At 42.0% G+C, this 25021-nt stretch overlaps 1 protein-coding gene across 2 annotated transcripts in view; it reads right to left on the reverse strand.

Annotated features, from left to right (window-relative positions):
• The window catches only part of tlk1a (tousled-like kinase 1a), a 28158-nt gene extending 12537 nt beyond the window's left edge, over nucleotides 1-15621 (reverse strand). Inside the window, exons 1-2 of one of the 2 annotated variants that reach the window (XM_020455349.2) lie at nucleotides 15473-15621; nucleotides 15205-15317 (exon numbers count right to left, since the gene is read on the reverse strand). In XM_020455349.2, coding sequence (XP_020310938.1) covers nucleotides 15205-15313 — 109 coding nt within the window. In that variant the 5' untranslated portion in view covers nucleotides 15314-15317; nucleotides 15473-15621. Of the gene's footprint in view, nucleotides 1-15204; nucleotides 15321-15472 lie in introns of both variants that reach the window. The other variant, XM_020455341.2, reaches the window with a different exon arrangement.
• Nucleotides 15622-25021: the final 9400 nt, after the last annotated feature.

The raw sequence follows: 25021 nt of genomic DNA on the forward strand, positions 1-25021 counted from the left end.
TAATTCACCAATACATTTCCTGGTAGTCCCAAAAATATTGCTCTCAGGTTGTAACTCACAGCTGGCCTGGTACATTGTTTGCAACCTCCACCCATTCAGGATTAGGGCTGGGCGATATGGACAAAATATCAGTATTAGATTTTTTGAATAAATACTCAATATACTTTGAGTAGTTCATGACCCTAGGGTGGCAATACAAATAAGTTCTTTCAAAACGGGGCTTCAATACAACTCTAAACAAAAATACATTTCTGTACTTCTATCATCATTTCACACTGTGCCACAAAGCATGATACGAGCCAAAATAAATCTAGACTTAGTTAATTGGTGGAATTATGGAAATTATGATTAACCTAATTCTATAGTTGGAAACAGTGGGAAGCACCTAGAATAAATTGTCTGACGTGAATAAGTCAGTGAGGAATTATAGACAGAGTAAGAACCAGTGTTGGTCAGTGTTTCCAGGTGACCCTAATTAGATGTTACATATTCTCTTACTTCATGTAGCTAGTTAGGTGAATGAATATGTTGGCTATTACTCTCTGATAAGCCGGTTTGTGCAGTGGTATCTTATCTAGGACTACATCAGAATCGGTACCAGGCTGTATTAGCCAACTAGCTGTGTTTGCTCTGACTCTTAGTACATTTAGCAAGCTAGCGATTAGCCTCAGCAGCTAAAAAGAAATGTCGCAAAACCTTGCTAATAAAATAAACTAGCAAATAGTAAGATGCACAAACGAATAGTGCAATTATAGAAAAGCAGCATGTCACCAACATTGTTGCATCCATCGACCCATGCAGAGTGAATGGCAAGAAAGTGCTTGGTCCAACAACTGCTCTCTCCTTGAGTGATAGGGGGCAGGGCTTGGTGTGGTTAGTGGTATTCAGCAGCAGGGAGAGATGAGTCAAATATAAAACAGAGTAAACTATCACATAGACCCCTTTCTGTGTTTACAAACGAGGGAGATGTGCGCAAGTTGGTGGCAGAACACCAGTTCTTATTGAACGCCAGCAACAGGAAATCTGTGCGTGATGTCAGTGTGTGGTGTACTGGAAAAGGGTCTATTTAACAAACCAAACATTGAAACACTGTTATAGAAGATAAAGTAAAAACTCAAACTGGTCTGTGCATCAATACCGGTATACAGTAAAATATAGCATACCACCCAGCCCTGTTCAGGTTACACCGCTTTAGTTTATGACTCAATATTCTGGACAAAAATGGATGAAACTAAGGCTGGGAATGTCAATACAATCATCTGTGGATCTATTGGGGCGGTATGCAAATTGAAGTGGGTCTAGAGTGTCAGGTAAAGTGAAGGTGATATAATCCTCAACTAGCGTCTCAAAGCACTTCATGATGACAGAAGTGAGTGCGATGGGGCGACAGTCATTTAGTTCAGTTACCTTTGCTTTCTTGGGTACAGGAACAATGGTGGACATCTTGAAGCAAGTGGGGACAGCAGACGGATGTTCGTAAACACTCCAGCCAGCTGGTCTGCGCATGCTCAGAGAACACAGCTAGGGATGACGTCCGGGCTGGCAGCCTTGTGAGGGTTAACACGCTTAAATGTCTTAATAATAATAATAATATTATTATTAATATCTGCCACGGAGAATGGGAGCCCACTGAGAGTGCTCCGGAGCGGGCGTGTCGATGACACAGTGTTTTCCTCAAAGTGGGCGAAGGTGTTGAAGCTTGTCCGGGAGCAAGACTGTCCGCGACGTGGCTGGTTTTCGCTTTATAATCTGACTGCCTGGAGTCCCTGCCACATACGTCTCATGTCTGAGCCGGTAAATTGCAACTCTACTGTCTCTGTAATGACATTTTGCCTGTGACTGTCTACGAAGGGCATAACTGCACTGTTTGTATTCTACCATATTCCCAGTCACCTTGCCGTGGTTAAATGCAGTGGTTGGCGCTTTCAGTTTTGCATGAATGCTGCAATCTATCCACAGTTTTTGGTTTGGGTAGGTTTTAATAGCCAGTGGGAACAACCCGCCCTATACACTTCCTGATGAACTCAGTCACCGTGCACGTCAATGTTATTCTCGAAGGCAACCCGGAAAATATCCCAGTCTGCGTGATCAAATCTTTAAACAATCCAATTGGTCAGACCAGTATAGCATAGACCTTAACACAGGTAATTCCTGTTTGGGTTTCTGCCTCAAGGAAGGGAGGAGCAGAATGGAGTCATGATCTGATTGCCAAAGGGAGGGCGTTGTAGCCATCCCGGAAGGGAAAGTAACATGTTTTTGAAGCGCAAGTACTACAGGCATGTCTTGATAGAACTTTGGAAGTGTTTTCCTCAAATTTGCTTTGTTAGCCTTGTGACTAGGGGGCAGTATTTTCATTTTTGGAAAAATAACGTTCCCGTCGTAAAACGGGATATTTTGTCAGGATAAGATGCTAGAATATGCATATAATTGACAGCTTAGGATAGAAAACTAAAGTTTCCAAAACTGTAAAAATATTGTCTGTGAGTATAACAGAACTGGATGTTGCAGGCGAAAGACTGAGAAAAATCCAATCCGGAAGTGCCTCATGTTTTGAAAGCGCTGCGTTCCAATGCGTCCCTATTGAGCAGTGAATGGGCTATCAACCAGATTACTCTTTCTCCGTATTCCCAAAGGGGTCTACAGCGTTGTGACATAGTTTTACGCATTTATGTTGAAGAATACCCGTAAGCGGCTACATTGCGCAAGTGGTCACCTGATGGCTCCCATAGTGACTCTCGCGTACAGAGGTAGCCATTATTCCAATCGGTCCAACTGAAAAACGAATTGTCCCGACGGATATATTATCGAATAGATATTTGAAAAACACCTTGATGATTGATTATAAATAACGTTTGCCATGTTTCTGTCGATATTATGGAGCTAATTGAGAATATTTTTTGCCGTTTGTGACTGCAATTTCCAGGCGATTTCTCAGCCAAACATGAAGAACAAACGGAGCTATTTCGCCTACAAAAATCTTATTTTTGGAAAAAAGGAACATTTGCTATCTAACTGGGAGTCTCATGAGTGAAAACATCCGAAGCTCAAAGGTAAACGATTTAATTTGATTGCTTTTCTGATTTCCGAGACCAAGTTACCTGCTGCTAGCTGGACAAAATGATATGCTAGGCTATCGATAAACTTACAAATGCTTGTCTAGCTTTGGCTGTAAAGCATATTTTGAAAATGATGACAGGGTGATTAACAAAAGGCTAAGCTGTGTCTCAATATATTTCATTTGTGATTTTCATGAATAGGAATATTTATGTCCGTTGCGTTATGCTAATTAGTGTCAGTCGATGATTACTCTCCCGCATGTCGGGATGGGTAGTCACAACACGCACACACATGGACACAGCGGTCTACGGCACTGTATCGCAGTGCAAGAGGCGTCACTACAGTCCCTGGTTCGAATCCAGGCTCTATCACACCAAACATGCACAGCATGCCAGTATACCCAGAGAATTCTTTCAGAACAGAAAGCTTCAGGAAAAAGTGCTTCGACAGTGGAAGTCAGTCAGCTAGAAGGCATTGATGTCATTTTATAAAAAGGTGATAAGCAGAAATAAGGGTACTCTTACATAGTAGTATATGTGAGTTTCTCTTTCAAACAATCCCCTGGTCTTGTACACAGCTAATAGCTAACATTATCCAAAGCAAGCAACCCTATCAGTAGCTAGCTAAGTAACAGCACAGATTAAAAATGATCAGGTCTACTGGACGTCTTACTGTAGAAATGATTGTTGAAAACAAGTCTAGGTTGGAACTAGAGGTCGACCGATTATGATTTTGCAACACTGATACCGATTATTGGAGGACCAAAAAAAGACGATACATATTAGTCGGCCGATTTTATTAATTTATTTGTAATAATGACAATTACAACAATACTGAATGAACACTTATTTTAACTTAATATAATACAACAATCAAATCAATTTAGCCTAAAATAAACAAACATGTTCAATTTGGTGTTGGAGAAGAAAGTAAAAGTGCAATATGTGCCATGTTTCAGTTCCTTGCTCAGAACATATGAAAGCTGGTGGTTCCTTTTCACATGAGTCTTCAATATTCCCAAGTAAGAAGTTTTAGGTTATTACAGGAATTATAGGACTCTATACCATTTGTATTTCATATACCTTTGACTATTGGATGTTCTTATAGGCCCTATACTATTGCCAGTGTAACAGTATAGCTTCAGTTCCTCTCCTCTCCCCTACCTGGGCTCGAACCAGGAACACATCGACAACAGCCACCCTCGAAGTATCGTTACCCATCGCTCCACAAAAGCCGCGGCCCTTGCAGAGCAAGGGGAACAACTACTCCAAGTCTCAGAGCGAGTGACGTTTGAAACGCTATTAGCACGCACCCCACTAACTAGCTAGCCATTTCACATCGGTTACACCAGCCTAATCTCAGGAGTTGATAGGCTTGAAGTCATAAACAGCGCAATGCTTGAAGCATTGCGAAGAGCTGCAGGCTAACGCACGAAAGCGCTGTTTGAATGAATGCTTACGAGCCTGGTGCTGCCTACCACCGCTCAGTCAGACTGCTCTATCAAATCATAGACTTAATTATAACAGAATACACAGAAATACGCACCGTAGGTCATTAATATGGTCAAATGCAGAAACGATAATTTCCAAAATAAAACGGTTATTCTTTCAGTGAAATACAGAACCGTTCTGTATTTTAACTTTATCTAACATCCATAAGTCTAAACACAATTTCCCTAGTTTAATATTGCCTGCTAACATGAATTTCTTTTTACTAAATATGCAGATTTAAAAATATATACTTCTATGTTTTGATTTTAAGAAAGGCATTGATGTTCATGGTTAGGTACATTCGTGCAACGATTATGCTTTTCGCAAATGCGCCTTTGTTAAATCATCCCCCGTTTGGCAAAGTTGGCTGCCTTTGTTAGGAAGAAATAGTCACAGCTCACAACGAGCCAGGCGGCCTAAACTGCTGCATATACCCCGATTCTGTTGCACAGAACGCAAGAAAAGTGACACAATTTCCCTAGTTAAAAGAAATTCATGTTAGCAGGCAATATTAACTAAATATGCAGGTTTAAAAATATATACTTGTGTATTCATTTTAAGAAAGGCGTTGACGTTTATGGTTAGGTACACATTGGTGCAACGACGGTGCGTTTTTTGCAAAAGCGCTTGTTAAATCACCCGTTTGCAAAGTAGGCTATGATTCAATGTTAAATTAACAGGCACCACATCGATTATATGCAACGCAGGACAAGCTATATAAACTAGTAATATTACCAACCATGTGTGGTTAACTAGTGATTATGTTAAGATTGATAGTTTTTTATAAGATACATTTAACTTCTCTAGGGTAGGGGGTACTATTTTCACCTCTGGATGAAAAGTGTGCCAAAAGTAAACTGCCTGCTACTCAGGCTCAGAAGCTAGGATATGCATATAATTGGTAGATTTGGATAGAAAACACTAAAGTTGCCAAAACTGTTAAAATAATGTCTGAGTATAACAGAACTGATTTGGAAGGTGAAAACCTGAGAAATATCCATCCAGGAAGTCGGATTTTTTGTTTGTTTGTAGTTTTCTATTCAATGTCATCACAGTATCCATTGACTTAGGACTCAAATTACAGTTCCTATGCCTTCCACTAGATGTCAACCGTCTTTAGAAATGGTTTCAGGCTTGTATTCTGAAAAATGAGGGAGTAAGACCAGTCAATGGCTGGACCCTAAAGTGTCAGAGAGCTTTTTCATGCGCAATCCCAAGAGCGCACCTTTCTCGTGTACCTTTTATATTGACAACGTTATTGTCCGGTTGAAATATTGATTATTTAGGCTAAAAACCTGAGGATTGAATTTAAACATCATTTGACATGTGGTTTCTATGAACTTTACGGATACAATTTGGATTTTTTTGTCTGCCTGTTGTGACTGAGTTTGAGCCTGTCGATTACTGAAGAAAACGTGTGAACAAAACAGAGGCGTTTGGATATAAAGAGAGACTATCGAACAAAACTAACATTTGAGTAAATGAATGTCTGAGTACAACCATATGAAGATCAAAGGTCAGTGATTCATTTTCTCTCTATTTCTGACTTGTGTAACTCTTCTACTTGGCTGGTTACTGTTTAATGATTTGTCTGCTGGGCGATGTTCTCAAATAATCGCATGGTATGCTTTTGCCGTAAAGCCTTTTTGAAATCTGACACCGTGGTTGGATTCACAAGAAGTTCATCTTTAAACCTATGCATAACACGTATGTTTTCTGAATTTCTATAATCAGTATCTGTTTTTGAATTTGGCGCTCTGCAATTTCACTGGAAGTTGGTCAGGTGGGACGCTACCGTCGCACGTACCCTAGAGAGGTTAATGCTAGCTAGCACCTTACCTTAGGTCCTTGCTGCACTCGCATAACAGGTAGTCAGCCTGCAACGCAGTCTCCTCGTGGAGTGCAATGTAATCGGCCATAATCGGTGTCCAAAAATGCTGATTACCAATTGTTATGAAAACTTGAAATAGGCCCTAATTAAATCGGCCGATCTCTTGTTGGAACCGTTGCTGTTAAAATACAAGTAATCATTTTTATTCTGAACTAGAATAAACAGATTGCTTCAAAAAGTCTAAAATCTTGTTTCAAACACAGTTCTGGGTTGCTCATCTACAGCAGGAAGCAGTCTCCTGCCTAACTGAGAAAGCAGTAGATGTTCTGGTCCTGTTTGGCCCCAAATACCTATGTCAATCAGGGTTCTCAACTCTGGATTACTTAAACAAGTACAGAAACAGTCTCAATGCTGAGCATGAGTGTACACTGAATGCTGAGTGTTACACTGTCAGAAACTGAGCCCAGAATAGACCTTGTTGAAACACCTCTAATTAGGACTGTGTGTGTGTTGACGGTCTAGATCCGTGTGATTGAAATAAAAATATATATTTTAAAACAATTTAACTAGGCAAGTCAGTTAAAAACAAATCCTTATTTACAATGACGGCCTACCCTGGACAACACTGGGATAATTGTGCACATCCCTATTAGACTTCCAAACACGGCCGGAGGTGATACAGCCTGGATCAGTTTATTCCAATTCAGAATAAAAATAAAAAAATTAAAGGGACTATTTTAACAGCAACAGCTCCAACCTAGACTTTCAACAATAATTTCTACAGTAAGATGTACATTAGGCCTGATCATTTCTCATCTGTACTGTTACTTAGTGCAACCCTATCAAAAAGCCTGCGTGTCTGTTCTGTTATCAATCAGTTTGTTCCTTCAGAATGAAAATTATTTGTTTAATTTTAAACCGCAACAGTTCCAACAGACAGATATGTAAGAGTTTTTAAATGGAGGAATAAACATTACTAGCTATTTATATGGCCATTTCATTTCATTGTTATTTGTTTGTCGATATGCATTAAACAAATGCAATAAGGGCAATGAAATGTACCAATATTTACATATAGTTGCATTTGTTCTTAAGCTTGGGTCCCAGGAAAAACACAGAATTTCTCATTCGGGTCCTAGGCTAAAAAAAGTTTAAGAACCCCTGATCTTGTGGCAAATCTAGCCATTTGCCACAAGTCACATTGTTGCTACCGCCTGTAAAAACTCAGTCCAGTTCAAAGTGAATGATGGCGGGCCCTTGTGGCAAATGGCTTATTTGCATAAAGGCCTACTGTAGCTCTGGTTGGCTATGGCACACCGGTCTGTGTAGACTCCCATCCTGGACGCGGCCAATGTTTAGGTTTTATTTACTCCATTGTCTATTAAATTGTCCAAACGCACGGTCTGCTTTTCCACTAGATTGCTATAGAATTTTCACATTTACAGACTGTTTGGGAATGACAGTATGAAAACAACCAAATATGTACTCGCTTGTCAGGTAACGTAAAACAGTTGTCATTCTTCCTGGGGGTTAAAAGGAGTCCTAAAATTCCAACTCAAACAACTAAATGATGTTCTTAGTAACAGCTTAGACTCTTAAGGATTAACTGCAAGGTAACGTCGGGATACCCCAACCATATAAGGTTGCATAGAATCTGTTAAAAGGCATTATCAAAGAGCTATCCACTTGGTTAAAACTAAAGGATGTGATAAAGCAAAACTAATGAGGATTGTTCCCTTGTCACGCACAAAACAGCTGAAAGCAATTTCCTGAAGTCTGAAATGTTTAATAGGCAAAATGTCTGGTTACATCATGTCTGAACAGAGAAAGGGAGATGTAATGTCCTAAATTTATACTCACGATAACATTTTATAAAACACTAAAATAGCTTAATCCCAGTACATGGAATTACATGAGCACATTCTGCATGGTGAGTATTCAAGGCAAACATGACACTAGGTGCTCTATATCAAGACACTTGTGTAATATATAAGTATGTGGACAGCCCTTCAAAATTAGTGGATTAGGCCATTTCAGCCACACCCGTTGCAGACAGGTGTATAAAATCAAGCACAGCCATACAATCTCCATAGACAAACATTGGCAGTAGAATGGCATTACTGAACAGCTCAGTGACTTTCAACGTAGCAGTCATACGATGCTACCTTTCCAACAAGTTAGTTCGTCAAATTGCTACTCTGCTAGAGCTGCCCTGGTCAACTGTAAGTGCTGTTATTGTGAAGTCAAAACGTCTAGGAGCAACAACGGCTCATTCGCAAAGTGATAAGCCACAAGCTCACAGAATGAAACTAGAGGTCGACCGATTATGATTTTTCAACACATACCGATTATTGGATGACCAAAAAAGCCAATACCTATTTAAAAATGTAAAAAAATGGCTGATTCTTTATTTGTAAATAATGACAATTACAACAATACTGAATGAACACTTATTTTAACTTAATATAATACATCAATAAAATCAATTAAGCCTCAAGTAAATAATGAAACATGTTCAATTTGGTTTAAATAATGCAAGAGTAAAAGTGCAATATGTGCTATGTAAGAAAGCTAACGTTTCAGTTCCTTGCTCAGAACATGAGAACATATGAAAGCTGGTGGTTCCTTTTAACATGAGTCTTCAATATTCCCAGGTAAGACGTTTTCGGTATTATATGACTATTTCCCTCTATACCATTTGTATTTCATTAACCTTTGACTATTGGATGTTCTTATAGCCAGTATAGTATTGCCAGTGTAACAGTATAGCTTCCGTCCCTCTCCTCGCTCCTCCCTGGGCTCGAACCAGCAACACAACGACAACAGCCACCATCGAAGCAGCGTTACCCATGCAGAGCAAGGGGATCAACTACTAGAAGGCTCCGAATGAGTGACGTTTGAAACGCTATTAGCGCGCGTTAACTAGCTAGCTATTTCACTTCTGTTACACCAGCCTCATCTCGGGAGCTAAACAGCGCAGGACGCACAACGAAGAGCTGCTGGCAAAACGCAAAGAAAGTGCTGTTTGAATGAATGTTTACACGCCTGCTTCTGCCTACCACCGCTCAGTCAGATACTTAGATACTTGTATTCTCAGTCAGATTATATGCAACGCAGGATACGCTAGATAATATCTAGTAATATCATCAACCATGTGTAGTTAACTAGTGATTATGATTGATTGTTTTTTATAAGATAAGTTTAATGCTAGCTAGCAACTTACCATGGCTTACTGCATTCGCGTAACAGGTAGTCTCCTTGTGGAGTGCAACGAGAGAGAGACAGGTCATTATTGCGTTGGATTAGTTAACTGTAAAGATGCAAGATTAGATCCCCCGAGCTGACAAGGTGAAACTCTGTCGTTCTGCCCCTGAACAAGGCAGTTAACCCACCGTTCCTAGGCAGTCATTGAAAATAATAATGTGTTCTTAACCGACTTGCCTAGTTAAAAAGGTAAAAAAATAAATAAATATTTTATAATATGGCAAATCGGCGCCCAAAAATACAGATTTCTGATTGTTATGAAAACTTAAAATCTAAACAAAACCACCTAAAAGTAATCTTTCCTCAGTTGCAACAATCACTACAGAGTTCCACACATTCTCTGGAGTGATGAGCCACGCGTCACCATCTGGCAGGCCAACAGACAAATCTGGGTTTGGCGGATACCAGGAGAACGCTAGCTGCCCCAATGCATAGTGCCAACTGTAAAGTTTGGCGGAGAAGGAATAATGGTCTGGAGCTGTTGTTCATAACTCTGACTGGGAGCCAGGCCTAAACGACCAACATCAGTGCCCGACCTCAGTAATGCTCGTGGCTGAATGGAAGCAAGTCCCTGCAGCAATGTTCCAACATCTAGTGGAAAGCCTTCCCAGAAGAGTAGAGACTGTTAAAGCAGCAAAATGTAGGGACCAACATCATATTAATGCCCATGATTTTGGAACGAGACAGTCAACAAGCAGCTATCCACATACTTTTGGGTCATGTAGTGTATGAGTTTCAATAATAGCCTGTGCTAGATCTTTATCATTTCACATGTAAACAAGGATTTAAACTAGTAGACTACATCCTAGACAGAGAATAGGATTGGACTGTCTCCCTAAAGCCTAAAGGCCTCGGAGACAGCTGACATAGCCTTGCTCTAACAAGCGCTCCATTTTGTATCAACAAAGGGCTATGAGGTCTCTTAACACCTGTTCAGTCAGTGCATCATGTCTGCTGCAACACTTCCTCTGTCAGAGCACAGATAGGACTAATGCCAGAGACACTGTATATTTACATATATCTTACCAAATGCAATGACAGTCAAAAGTGAATCTACATCTCGGGTACTGCCATAAATCTTCTGAATTCTGCTCAACTATCCAGTAAAGTTAAAGACAGGGTGGAGGAAACACCTAAATAAAAGCCAAAGCTCTAGATGTATATCCTTTACAGACATCAGGTTTCCTCAGAGCAGTCTGTGTGTCCAGTACAAGCCCCTTTACTCTGGCCAGTACAGTTCATGGTGGTTTCCCACCAGCTTGTGGTTTACAGCACCCACAGACAAGACGACACAGTTCCTCCACCTTGTCTAATATGAGCCTGGAGAACAATGCAGGCCTGTCTCCAAGACAATTCCCACAAGTGTAGTAGGCCCAAGGGACCTGGGCCTGGCTGTTTCACTTGGCTTTGACAGAGTGCACCAACGTATCAGAGCTGGAACAGAGAAAAAAAAAAACATGTACATCAAATTCTTCTCTGGCAGTTCTCTTAAAATCAAACACCCTTACAGCAACCTATCAACTAAACTACGTTGTTCTGAAAAAAAAAATGTCTCTGAGAGCTAGACTGTCTAAAACTAGGCCAGATAATGTTTCCCTACATTGATCGCCTATTAGTGCTACTGTTTTAAAAGTGCTGCCACCAGTGACATGGCAATTGTAATTTGTTCCCTGTACTGGCTTCACATCAAAATCCAAAAGAACCATCTGGCTACCCATCGTTTCAATCCACTTTCCTCACCTACAATTTCAAATTCCCCCGAGAAACAGAACACTCCTGTTCATCTTACAAAAATGTCCACTGCAAGAAATATATTTCATTGCCAGGGCATAGCCTAATTGTATAACTCATATCATATACGTGCTACCATTCTATGACGTCAACTACCCTGTAATCTATATTAGATTTTGCTTTTCATCTGCAGTCTGTGGACGCTGCAATACCAGATGCAGGCAGTCTCTCTAAAGTGAAATACGCAAAAGAAAGAAAAAGACAACACCCTGGGGACAAAGGATCAGATACCACAGCAGGTTCCAAGACACCCAAGATGGATGCCCCTTAAGCTCATTTGTGGAGTAGAGGTGAAATAAATGTGGTGCACTTGGGCTCTAGGGAATCAATGTACAAACCCAGGACAGTGCAACAATGTTATGCAGCTCCTTTTGGAAAGATGAATTTGATTTAATATAATTGTATGTAACAGCTGCCCAAGTAGAACTTGTGGAATAAGGTATTTTGTATGTTTCACCAATACTGTAATAAGCAGCAGATATGCACAACAATATTATAGTTAATCAAAAGCAGAAAAGTTGAAAGAATGTGACAAAATGAAAAGACAGCCATCATTTACAATACAGCCTAACAAAAACAAGAGAGGTTAAGGTGATGGGGAGTACGGTAATGTTATGGCTTGCCAGTAGATATTTCAGTGCAACATGAAGTAACTTGAGAAATGTCATGTAATGATGATGTAACACAGTAAATAATACTCGACTTAAATGCCAAATATCTACTTCAGATCTAGGTTGTCATGTCACTTTCATTTCCTTATGATGGTCTGAAGAACCAGGCTACTAGACACGGCTCTCACTTTACAGCAGCATCTCAGTGCATACTCTCATACGCGCAACCATCAACTTGGTAGTAAACACAAAACAAAAACTATGGTTATCTTAAAATAAAAGCATAATCTTGCATTGAGCGCATTTGGATCTACAAGCGTTTTCATATTTTAAAAAGCCAGGAAAGCATGGAGTGTAAGCCCTCTCTCTTTGGCAAGGAGGGATGATTTCCTAGACATTCTGCATAAATAAATAGCCAATACATTCCAAGCAACCAAATTCAAGCCCCTGCACAAGCCAGTGGTTGAACCCTTAGAATGCTGGGGATGTCATTTGAGCTCCATGCTGTGCAACATAGTGTCCACCTGTTGACAGACAGACACTTGGACAGTCATTCAAAAATTCCTTTGGCATAAGACTAGGCCTATAGCTTAGATTCAGATCAAAATAAGTGGCACAATTTGTATAAAGCCACCAGAAATGTATTCTGGGTTACAATACTTTGACAACTCTCAACTATAAGCTAACTAGAGAATGCAGTTAATCTACTCATATTTCAACACTAAATGTTTTCCCGTGCATGTAGGTCTTAATGTCTAATTAGGTAGTGAACAGAGTAAGTTTAGTACACATTAGACAATTGTACTACTTTGATGCAGTTTAGTCTACTTTCTTCACATCAGTGGACTTCTATACTAAGGGGTACTGTGCTCAGTATTTTTTGGGTTACAAATTTAAAAAATATAGCCATCTAAAGAATGTTACCAACTAGCACAATGTCTAGAAATCAGTTAATCACTGCTGACAGAACATTTGCTCTAAATACATTACATGACCAAAAGTATGTGGACATCTGGTCATCAAACATCTCATTCCAAAATTCTGGGCATTAATATGGAGTTGGTCCCCCCTTTGCTGCTATATAACAGCCTCCACTCTTCTGGAATGCTTTCCACTAGATGTTGGAAGATTGCTGTGGGAACATGCTTCCATTCAGGCACGAGCATTAGTGAGGTCGGGCACTGATGTTGGGCAATTAGGCCACGCTCGCTGTCGGCCTTCCAATTCATCCCAAAGATGTTTGATGGGGTTGAGGTCAGGGCTCTGCAGCCCAGTCCTTCCACACTGATCTCGACAAACCATTTCTGCCTGTACCTTACTTTGTGCACGGGGGCATTGTCATGCTGAAACAGGAAAAGGCCTTCCCCAAACTGTTGCCACAAAGTTGGAAGCACAGAATCATCTAGAATGTAATAGCGTAGCCCTAACCATGAAAAACATCCCCAGACCATTATTCCTCCTCCACCAAACTTTACCGTTGGCACAATGGATTGGGGCAGTTAGCGTTCTCCTGGCATCCGCCAAACCCAGATTGGTCCGTTGGCTGCCAGATGGTAAAGCATGCTTTTTCACTCCAGAGAACGTGTTTCCACTGCTCCAGAGTCTAATTGCAGGGGGGGGGGGGTTGAATTTAGAAGACACCCAGTTAAAATTATATTATTTTTCTCCACGAAGGTATCCGAGCATGTACACTGCCATCTTGTCCATTTCATATCTTCTCTCATTGAGACAGGTGGGTGTCCACCCCAAAGTGCTACATATCATCGCACTCACCTGTATGGATCAATGAGAGAAGATTTGAAAATAGACATTATTGTGGCATACACATTGGCAGGCCAGTCTACTTTCCACATCATTTAACACCCGATTTACTTAACAAAACGCACATCAATAGGTAGTCCATGTAAGTCATGACATGGCACAAGGGGGGCTTTCTTTGTTCTCTATTGCTCCTTAAGCAAAGGGGAGGCCGATGACATAACGTCCCATAAAACCAACTCCATGAATGCCCTATTCCTTGAAGTTGGCAGTTGTGCCTAAAAAATAAACATTTTTTTTACCCTTTCGTGTGTGTAGTTTCCTGTATTTATCCTTGGGATATCGCTCTTCAACAGGAAATGTTCAAAAACGCACTGGAGGATGTCTTTAAGGCCATCAAATTATCCGTGCTAGGCCAAACAGTACCTAACATGTAATGGCTAATGAGCATCACATTAGCCCGCTACATCTAGACTTGTGTCGGAAGTAATACACTGCCCAATTACAAACTATTGCCACCGTCCTGTCCACGCAAGCCATTGAAAATACCACGGTGTGCCCTCATTAGCATAGTAATAGTTGGATACCTCATTTAGTCAAGGAGTGCAATACAATTATGATTATAACCCCCAGTTTCTGAATCTGATATGGTCAATTGTACATTGGGTTTCCACTGCACAGTGTACCTAGCTGGTTACTGCAATAAAAAGGTGTCATCCCGACTTCGTGTCAAAGGAAAGGAGGGTCGCCAGACATGCATTAGCTAGCTATCGATATGTTGTTGAGATATATATTGGAAATTATTTCATACAGTCCACATAATTCCGTTTAGATCTGGCAATACTGAATCCATAGGTCCATGTCATCTCTCGACCCTGATTTAAATCTGACATATTAGCTTGCTGTCTAGCAACTACAACAACCGATAATAGCTAGCTAGCTAACGCTGTCAACGTAGCTAGCCGGTGGAGACAGCTAGCTAGCAGTATGTAGTTATTAAACTACCTAGCTATATTAGCTGGATAGCAAATTCTCTAGTGTTGATAACTTAGGCTACATCAGTTCTGTAGTCAGTTAGCCAACTAGCTAACTACTCCACTTCAGCATGTAAACATTTACAATCTTCAATTATATTGCAAACAAAGAACAAATGTATCAGTAGTTTAGGTACTGTGGCTAACGTTAACTAGCTAACGTTCCTCATGTGTTATTTCTCATGGACATTTGCAGACACCACCAGCAAACACTCGTCTGTAGTGGCTAGCTAGCAGGCTGCTGCACACCATGGCTTCGGTGTTACTCAGTTGCAATTCATTTCAAGATTACTCTTAACACGTACCACAAAACGACACACAAAACATGTAACTAGCAAATACTTCTGTTTCAATAATAGTATTTTTACCTCCCTTGGCCTTCACCACTGCCGTGATATGTTGCTGAGAAAGGGACGTGGAGATCTGGGACCAAGATGGCGTCCCCTCCAAACTTCCACTGTTACTTTGGACACTCATCAAGCTACTTTTTGAAACGACAAAGCAAACAAACACTGCTGTCAGTGGCAGTGAAATCTTGTGATTTAAAAAAAATCCTGGCAATATTTAGACATTTGTCCAGCTACCATCGGTAACCTCACAAAATGTTGGAATGTAACATTTTTGGACACAACCCACCTTAAGACCTCTGCGGTGGATCTTTAAGTTCCCTTTGTAAAATGAACTTAATAAGCTAACCTTACATCAAACGTCACGCATCGTCTGCAAACATTATCGCGAGGTTCATGCTCCTAGGCAAAAATGTCACTAGTGAAAAAGCCATCCAAATTGTGTGGAATAGAATATAGTAATTTATATACTGTATTATCACTGTACATTTAATTTAGAAATGGATACAGCAGTTTATAGACATGCACACACATGATACAATATGTAATACAAACATAGTCGCGGGAAGATTGAAAAATCTTGAAGCAAAGAATAAATATATATATATATATATATATATATATATATATATATATATATATATATATATATATATATATATATATATATAGCTCGTCTGTATATGCACTGGGCCTTTACTAGTCCTGTATTAGCGGACTGATATATAACCATCTATAACAGGAATCATCTACTAGATTCAGCTATTTTTTCTTGAGCGTATGGTCAGGGGGCTGGAACATAATTACAAATCATTTCTAGACTGCAAATTGACCGCAATCATTTTGTTATATATTTTTTTATTTAACCTTTATTTAACTAGGCAATAAGCCCTAACATATATAATATTTGGCTAAAACAATAATTTTGCACCTTGCTAATGTAACAGTATAACTTTAAACCGTCCCCTCACCCATTACCGGGCGCGTACCTCTGCACACATCAACAACTGACACCCACGAAGCATCGTTACCCATCACTCCATAAAAGCCACGGCCCTTGCAGAGCAAGGGGAACTACTACTTCAAGGTCTCAGAGCAAGTGACGTCACCGATTGAAACGCTATTTAGCGCGCACCGCTAACTAAGCTAGCCGTTTCACATCCGTTACACTAACATTGCTATGATATCACATATATCGCTCTATTATGTGTGGGAATGCTTTGGAACATTTTTCCAAAATGAAATCACTTGTGGCCTCTGGGGTGGCGCAGTGGTCTAGGGCACTGCATCACAGTGTTAGCTGTGCCACCAGAGACTCTGGGTTCGCGCCCAGGCTCTGTCGTAGCCGGCCGCAACCGGGAGGCCTGTGGGGCGAGCACAATTGGCCTAGTGTCATCCAGGTTAGGGAGGGCTTGGCCGGTAGGTGTATCCTTGTCTCATCGTGCACTCGCGACTTCTGTGGCAGGCCGGGCACAGTGCACACTAACCAGGTGCACGGTGTGTGGCTTGGTTGGGTTGTGTTTCAGAGGACGCATGGCTTTTGACCTTCGTCTCTCCCGAGCCCGTACGGGAGTTGTAGCGATGAGACAAGATAATAACTACTAACAATTGGATACCGTGAAATAAAATACACCAAAAAATAAATAAATCACTTGGAGCTGATTTGCTGGTGTTCTTAAATGTCCAACATTTAAATAAAAAAAACGTACATCTTTGGGGGTCAAATAAAATCCCCCACAGTCCGAATTTGAGTATCTGTTATAAAAGTATAAATGAGGTCCCAATAACTTTTAGCACTATGAAATACCTAAAAGTATTTTTTTTGACCTAGAGTTAGAAAATAAGCAAACATAAAAGCACACAATAAAGCTACTGAATCATTTTTATTCAAACAGTTTACTGCTAAACAAACAGGAAACCTCTCATCCAGAGGCGGCACAGTGGCCGGGGACATTAATGCAGGGAAACTGTTTCACCTAATTTCTACCAGCATGTTAAATGTACAACCAGAAGAAAAAAACCTCTAGACCACCTTTACTCCACACACAGAGATGCGTGCAAAGCTCTCCCTCACCCTCCATTAGGCAAATCTGACCATAATTATATCCTCCTGATTCCTGCTTACAAGCAAATACTAAAGGAGGAAGCACAAACCGGGATATGTTCTGGGATTCTTCCGATGGCATTGAGGAGGACATCAGTCACTGGCTTCATCAATAAGTGCATCGATGACATCATCTCCACAGTGACCATACATACATACCCAAACCAGAAGCCATGGATTACAGGCAACATCCGCACTGAGCTAAAGAGTAAAACTGCCACTTTCAAGGAGCGGGACTCTAACCCGGACGCTTATAAGAAATCCCGCTATGCCCTCCGACAAACCATCGAACAGGCAAAGCGTCAAAACAGGACTAAGACTGAATAATACTACACCGGCTCCGACCCTTGTCGGTTGTGGCAGGGCTTGCAAACTAATACAGACAACAAAAGGGAAGCACAGCCGCGAGCTGCACAGTGACAAAAGCCTACCAGACGAGCTAAATTACTTCTATGCTTGCCTCGAGGTAAGCAACACTGAAGCATGCATGAGAGCATCAGTTGTTCCAAATGACTGTGTGATCACGCTCTCCATAGCCGATGTAAACAGGTCAACATTCACAAGGCCGTGGGGCCAGACGGATTACCAGGATGTGTACTCCAAGCATGCGCTGACCATCTGGCAAGTGTCTTCACTGATATTTTCAACCTGTCTGTAAACTGAGTCTGTAATACCAACATGTTTCAAGCAGACCACCATAGTCCCTGTGCCCAAGAAAGCCCCCCAGCACTCGCGTCGGTAGCCATGAATTGCTTTGAAAGGCTGGTTATGGCTCACATCAACACCAACATCCTGGAAACCTTAGACCCACGACTTCCGGCGCCGACAGAGATGGCCGCCTCGCTTCGCGTTCCTAGGAAACTATGCAGTTTTTAGTTTTTTTACGTGTTATTTCTTACATTAGTACCCCAGGTCATCTTAGGTTTCATTACATACAGTCGAGAAGAACTACTGAATATAAGATCAGCGTCAACTCACCATCAGTACGACCAAGAATATGTTTTTCGGGACGCGGATCCTGTGTTCTGCCTTACAAACAGGACAACGGAGTGGATTCCATGCAGCGACCCAAAAAAACTACTCCGAAAGAGAGGGAAACGAGGCGGTCTTCTGGTCAGACTCCGGAGACGGGCACACCATGCACCACTCCCTAGCATTCTTCTTGCCAATGTCCAGTCTCTTGACAACAAGGTTGATGAAATCCGAGCAAGGGTAGCATTCCAGAGGGACATCAGAGACTGCAACGTTCTTTGATTCACGGAAACATGGCTCACTGGAGAGACGCTATCCGAGGCGGTGCAGCCAACGGGTTTCTCCACGCATCGCGCCGACAGAAACAAACATCTTTCTGGTAAGAAGAGGGGCGGGGGCGTATGCCTTATGGCTAACGTGACATGGTGTGATGAAAGAAACATACAGGAACTCAAATCCTTCTGTTCACCTGATTTAGAATTCCTCACAATCAAATGTAGACCGCATTATCTACCAAGAGAATTCTCTTCGATTATAATCACAGCCGTATATATCCCCCCCTAAGCAGACACATCGATGGCTCTGAACGAACTTTATTTAACTCTCTGCAAACTGGAAATGATTTATCCGGAGGCTGCATTCATTGTAGCTGGGGATTTAACAAGGCTAATCTGAAAACAAGACTCCCTAAATTTTATCAGCATATCGATTGCGCAACCAGGGGTGGAAAGACCTTGGATCATTGTTACTCTAACTTCCGCGAAGCATATAAGGCCCTGCCCCGCCCCCCTTTCGAAAAAGCTGACCACGACTCCATTTTGTTGATCCCTGCCTACAGACAGAAATTAAAACAAGAGGCTCCCACGCTGAGGTCTGTCCAACGCTGATCCGACCAAGCTGACTCCACACTCCAAGACTGCTTTCATCACGTGGACTGGGACATGTTTCGTATTGCGTCAGATAACAATATTGACAAATACGCTGATTCGGTGTGCGAGTTCATTAGAACGTGCGTTGAAGATAAAGTTCCCATAGCAACGATTAAAACATTCCCTAACCAGAAACCGTGGATTGATGGCAGCATTCGTATGGAACTGAAAGCGCGAACCACTGCTTTTAATCAGGGCAAGGTGTCTGGTAACATGACCGAGTACAAACAGTGCAGCTATTCCCTCCGCAAGGCTATCAAACAAGCTAAGCGTAAGTAGAATCTCAATTCAACGGCTCAGACACAAGAGGCATGTGGCAGGGTCTACAGTCAATCACGGACTACAGGAAGAAATCCAGCCCAGTCACGGACCAGGATGTCTTGCTCCCAGGCAGACTAAATAACTTTTTTGCCCGCTTTGAGGACAATACAGTGCCACTGACACGGCCTGCAACGAAAACATGCGGTCTCTCCTTCACTGCAGCAGAGGTGAGTAAGACATTTAAACGTGTTAACCCTCGCAAGGCTGCAGGCCCAGACGGCATCCCCAGCCGCGCCCTCAGAGCATGCGCAGACCAGCTGGCCGGTGTGTTTACGGACATATTCAATCAATCCCTATACCAGTCTGCTGTTCTCACATGCTTCAAGAGGGCCACCATTGTTCCTGTTCCCAAGAAAGCTAAGGTAACTGAGCTAAACGACTACCGCCCGTAGCACTCACATCCGTCATCATGAAGTGCTTTGAGAGACTAGTCAAGGACCATATCACCTCCACCCTACCTGACACCCTAGACCCACTCCAATTTGCTTACCGCCCAAATAGGTCCACAGACGATGCAATCTCAACCACACTGCACACTGCCCTAACCCATCTGGACAAGAGGAATACCTATGTGAGAATGCTGTTCATCGACTACAGCTCGGCATTCAACACCATAGTACCCTCCAAGCTCGTCATCAAGCTCGAGACCCTGGGTCTCGACCCCGCCCTGTGCAACTGGGTACTGGACTTCCTGACAGGCCGCCCCCAGGTGGTGAGGGTAGGCAACAACATCTCCTCCCCGCTGATCCTCAACACTGGGGCCCCACAAGGGTGCGTTCTGAGCCCTCTCCTGTACTCCCTGTTCACCCACGACTGCGTGGCCACGCACGCCTCCAACTCAATCATCAAGTTTGCGGACGACACAACAGTGGTAGGCTTGATTACCAACAACGACGAGACAGCCTACAGGGAGGAGGTGAGGGCCCTCGGAGTGTGGTGTCAGGAAAATAACCTCACACTCAACGTCAACAAAACTAAGGAGATGATCGTGGACTTCAGGAAACAGCAGAGGGAACACCCCCCTATCCACATCGATGGAACAGTAGTGGAGAGGGTAGCAAGTATTAAGTTCCTCGGCATACACATCACAGACAAACTGAATTGGTCCACTCACACAGACAGCATCGTGAAGAAGGCGCAGCAACGCCTCTTCAACCTCAGGAGGCTGAAGAAATTCGGCTTGTCACTAAAAGCACTCACAAACTTCTACAGATGCACAATCGAGAGCATCCTGGCGGGCTGTATCACCGCCTGGTACGGCAACTGCTCCGCCCTCAACCGTAAGGCTCTCCAGAGGGTAGTGAGGTCTGCACAACGCATCACCGGGGGCAAACTACCTGCCCTCCAGGACACCTACACCACCCGATGTTACAGGAAGGCCATAAAGATCATCAAGGACATCAACCACCCGAGCCACTGCCTGTTCACCCCGCTATCATCCAGAAGGCGAGGTCAGTACAGGTGCATCAAAGCTGGGACCGAGAGACTGAAAAACAGCTTCTATCTCAAGGCCATCAGACTGTTAAACAGCCACCACTAACATTGAGTGGCTGCTGCCAACACACGGACAATGACACTGACTCAACTCCAGCCACTTTAATAATGGGAATTGATGGGAAATGATGTAAATATATCACTAGCCACTTTAAACAATGCTACCTTATATAATGTTACTTACCCTACATTATTCATCTCATATGCATACGTATATACTGTACTCTATATCATCGACTGCATCCTTATGTAATACATGTATCACTAGCCACTTTAACTATGCCACTTTGTTTACATACTCATCTCATATGTATATACTGTACTCGATGTCATCTACTGTATCTTGCCTATGCTGCTCTGTACCATCACTCATCATATATCCTTATGTACATATTCTTTATCCCCTTACACTGTGTATTAGACAGTAGTTTTGGAATTGTTAGTTAGATTACTTGTTGGTTATTACTGCATTGTCGGAACTAGAAGCACAAGCATTTCGCTACACTCGCATTAACATCTGCTAACCATGTGTATGTGACAAATAAAATTTGATTGATTTGATTTGAATTCGCATACAGCCCCAACAGATCCACAGATGACGCAATCTCAATTACACTCCACACTGCCCTTTCCCACCTGGACAAAAGGAACACCTACAGTTTAAGTCGGAAGTTAACATACACCTTAGCCAAATACATTTAAACTCAGTTTTTCACAATTACTGACATTTAATCTGAGTAAAAATGCCCTGTCTTAGGTCATTTAGGATCACCACTTTATTTTAAGAATGTGAAATGTCAGAATAATAGTAGAGAGAATTATTTATTTCAGCTTTTATTTCTTTCATCACTTTCCCAGTGGGTCAGAAGTTTACATACACTCAATTTGTATTTGGTAGCATTGCCTTTAAATTGTTTAACACGGGTCAAACATTTTGGCTAGCCTTCCACAAGCTTCCCACAATAAGTTGGGTGAATTTTGGACCATTCCTCCTGACAGAGCTGGTGTAACTGAGTCAGGTTTGTAGGCCTCCTTGCTCGTACACACTTTTTCAGTTCTGCCCATAAATGTTCTATATGATTGAGTTCAGGGCTTTGTGATGGCCACTCCAATACCTTTACTTTGTTGTCACTAAGCCATTTTGCCACAGCTTTGGAAGTCTGCTTGGGGTCATTGTCCATTTGGAAGACCCATTTGCGACCAAGCTTTATCTTCCTTACTGATGTCTTGAGATGTTGCTTCAATACAGTGCCTTGCGAAAGTATTCGGCCCCCTTGAACTTTGCGACCTTTTGCCACATTTCAGGCTTCAAATATAAAGATATAAAACTGTAGTTCAAAAAACGAAAGTTCAAGGGGGCCGAATACTTTCGCAAGGCACTGTATATTTTAAAATAATCTCAGTTTAAGGAACTGTATTGTGGATTTCCATGGTTTACTGTTTCATTGGTATAAAAATGAGGTAACGCGCATGCAAAATCCCTTTGTTATCCATCATCATGGGGAAAGGCAAATAACTCACAATAACTCATGAAAAGAGACAAATGGTTGTTCACTTTCATAAATCAGGCATTGGGTACACATTAGCCAAACAACCAAATTCACTTACCACTATTAGGGCAACAATTATGAAGTTTAAAACGACTGGAACGGTGGTAAATTTGCCTGGTAGAGGACGCAAGTGTATCTTGTCCCCACGCACTGTGAGGAAGATGGTTCGGGAGGCAAATCCAAGTCCCACAGTTGGAGAATTACAGAACTTGATCGCATCTTGGGGTCACCAAGTCTCCAAATCTACAATTATTCACCACCTCCATGCCAATAAGCTCCTAGGAAGGGTTGTCCAGATAAAATACCTTTATCGTAATAACCAACAGATGTAAATGCCTGGAGTTTGTTAAATGGCATTGGCACTTGGATTGGAACTGTGTGCTAGGTCAGATGAGATGAAAATAGAGCAGTTTGTCCACGCACACCAGTGGTGGGTTTGGAGTTGAAAGAAGGAGCATATGCATAACCTTCACCTCAGATCAAAACTCCAAACCTAAAACCTAATTTTGGACAAAATTACCTGGAAGGATTACTACTACCAAGGATTGATTTTTCCAAGCGTTACAGAGGGTGCTCTGGCAAACAAACAGCAGAGACCTGAGAACACCATCCAACATGGAACTGAGACAGAACAGATACAACTTCAATTAGCATGGAGGTGTGACGTGAGAGCAGTCAAAGCCTTTGAGCCCAACAAATAACAGGAGTCTCACAGGCTACCCAACCCAAACCCAGAGGCATTTGAAGCCCTTTTCCACTGTTCAGAGACCATCCACTGACATTTTCGACAAGAAATCTGCCTCCAGAAATAAAAGCTTCTCCCAAGTGGGTTTGACACCTACTCCCATTGCCAGCTGCACTGCTGCTTGGATTCCATCTGGGAATCCGTTCACCATCTGCCCTGGCTTGTCTCCCACTGTCCGGTACAGGTACCCCCACCACACTCCCCCCTCTCTCCCGAGCTTTCACTCGCCTCCAGCACACTGGCACTGTTGGGGCAAGTGACTCTCGACTTACAATGGCTAGCCCCAAGTCGTTATACTTTTTTTCTTGTGCATTTTGCTATTTTGCTATTTGCCTCATGACTCCTGCATGCTTTGTTGACTATGACATTTCTTGTTTACCCAACCGTGGGACAGACTGTGTTTGCTCCCCCACGTGGGACTGACTCTCTACTGGTTACACAGACTTTTGGCCTCACATCCTATTCTAATCACATCTCGCTGGCTTTGTATTCATGTTACCTGATGAAATTGCTGTACAATATGATCTTGTTGCCATCTAATGCACATTCAAATGTCATAAATCAACACTGCAGAGCTTTCCCTGTCCTCTGCCTTGATTGTATTACTGTTGATGATATCTGGAAATGTGCATGTACACCCTGGGCAATCTACTGTTGCTAGCCCCAATTCTGACTTGTGCTCTGATATCCGCTTCACTGATTTCTGCTCTTGTAAAAGCCTGAGTTTTCTGCATGTTAACACTTGGAGCTTTATTACCCAGAATGGATCAATTGAAAGTGTGGGTTCACAGCTCCAATACAGATGTGTTGGTCATTACTGAGACTTGGTTAAGGAAGAGTGTTTTGAATACTGATGTTAACCTTTTTTCTGGGGCGGCAGGTGTCCTAGTGGTTAGACCATTGGACCAGTAACCGAAAGGTTGCTAGATCGAATCCCTGAGCTGACAAGGTAAAAAATATGTCATTCTGCCCCTGAACAAGGCAGTTAACCCACTGTTCCTAGGCTGTCATTGTAAATAATAATTTCTTCTTAACTGACTTGCCTAGTTAAATAAATAAATACAAATTAAACCATTCTGGTTAGAACCTTTTCTGGCAAGACAGATCGTCCAAAGTTGGGGGAGTGGCAATCTTTACCAAGGATCACCTTCAGTGCTCAGTTGTCTCCACCAAGTCTGTCCTCAAACAATTTGATTTGGCATTAAACTTTCAAATAGCTCTTTGTTGACTGTTGCTGTTATCGTCCTCCATCAGCACCGGCCTGTACCCTAACTGCCCAAAGCTCTCTCCTGGCCCTTTACAGTAAGACTGAATTTGTCCTGCTAAGAGACCTAAACTGGGACATGCTTAAACCACTTGACCAAGTCTTAAAGCAATGGGACTCCTTAAATCTTGCTCAGATTATTACCAATCCCACAAAGTATGACTCCAAACACCCAGAAAAGGCTACTCTCCTCGATGTTATCCTCACAAATAATCAGTCTGGTGTTTTCTGTAATGACCTTAGTGATCACTGTTTTACAGCCTGTGTTCGAAATGGCTGCTCAGTGAAACGACCTGTCCTAATTTGTCATAGACGCTTGCGAAAAAACTTTAATGAGCAAGCCTTCCTTCATGACCTGGCCTCTGTAAATTGGTATAGAATCAGATTGATCCCCTCTGTCGAAGACGCTTAGACCTTCTTTTTTAATATTTTCAGTAGTATTGTTAACAAACACTCCCC

Source organism: Oncorhynchus kisutch, linkage group LG2 (assembly GCF_002021735.2).
Source record: "Oncorhynchus kisutch isolate 150728-3 linkage group LG2, Okis_V2, whole genome shotgun sequence".
In the NCBI taxonomy this organism is placed as follows: Eukaryota; Metazoa; Chordata; class Actinopteri; order Salmoniformes; family Salmonidae; genus Oncorhynchus; species Oncorhynchus kisutch.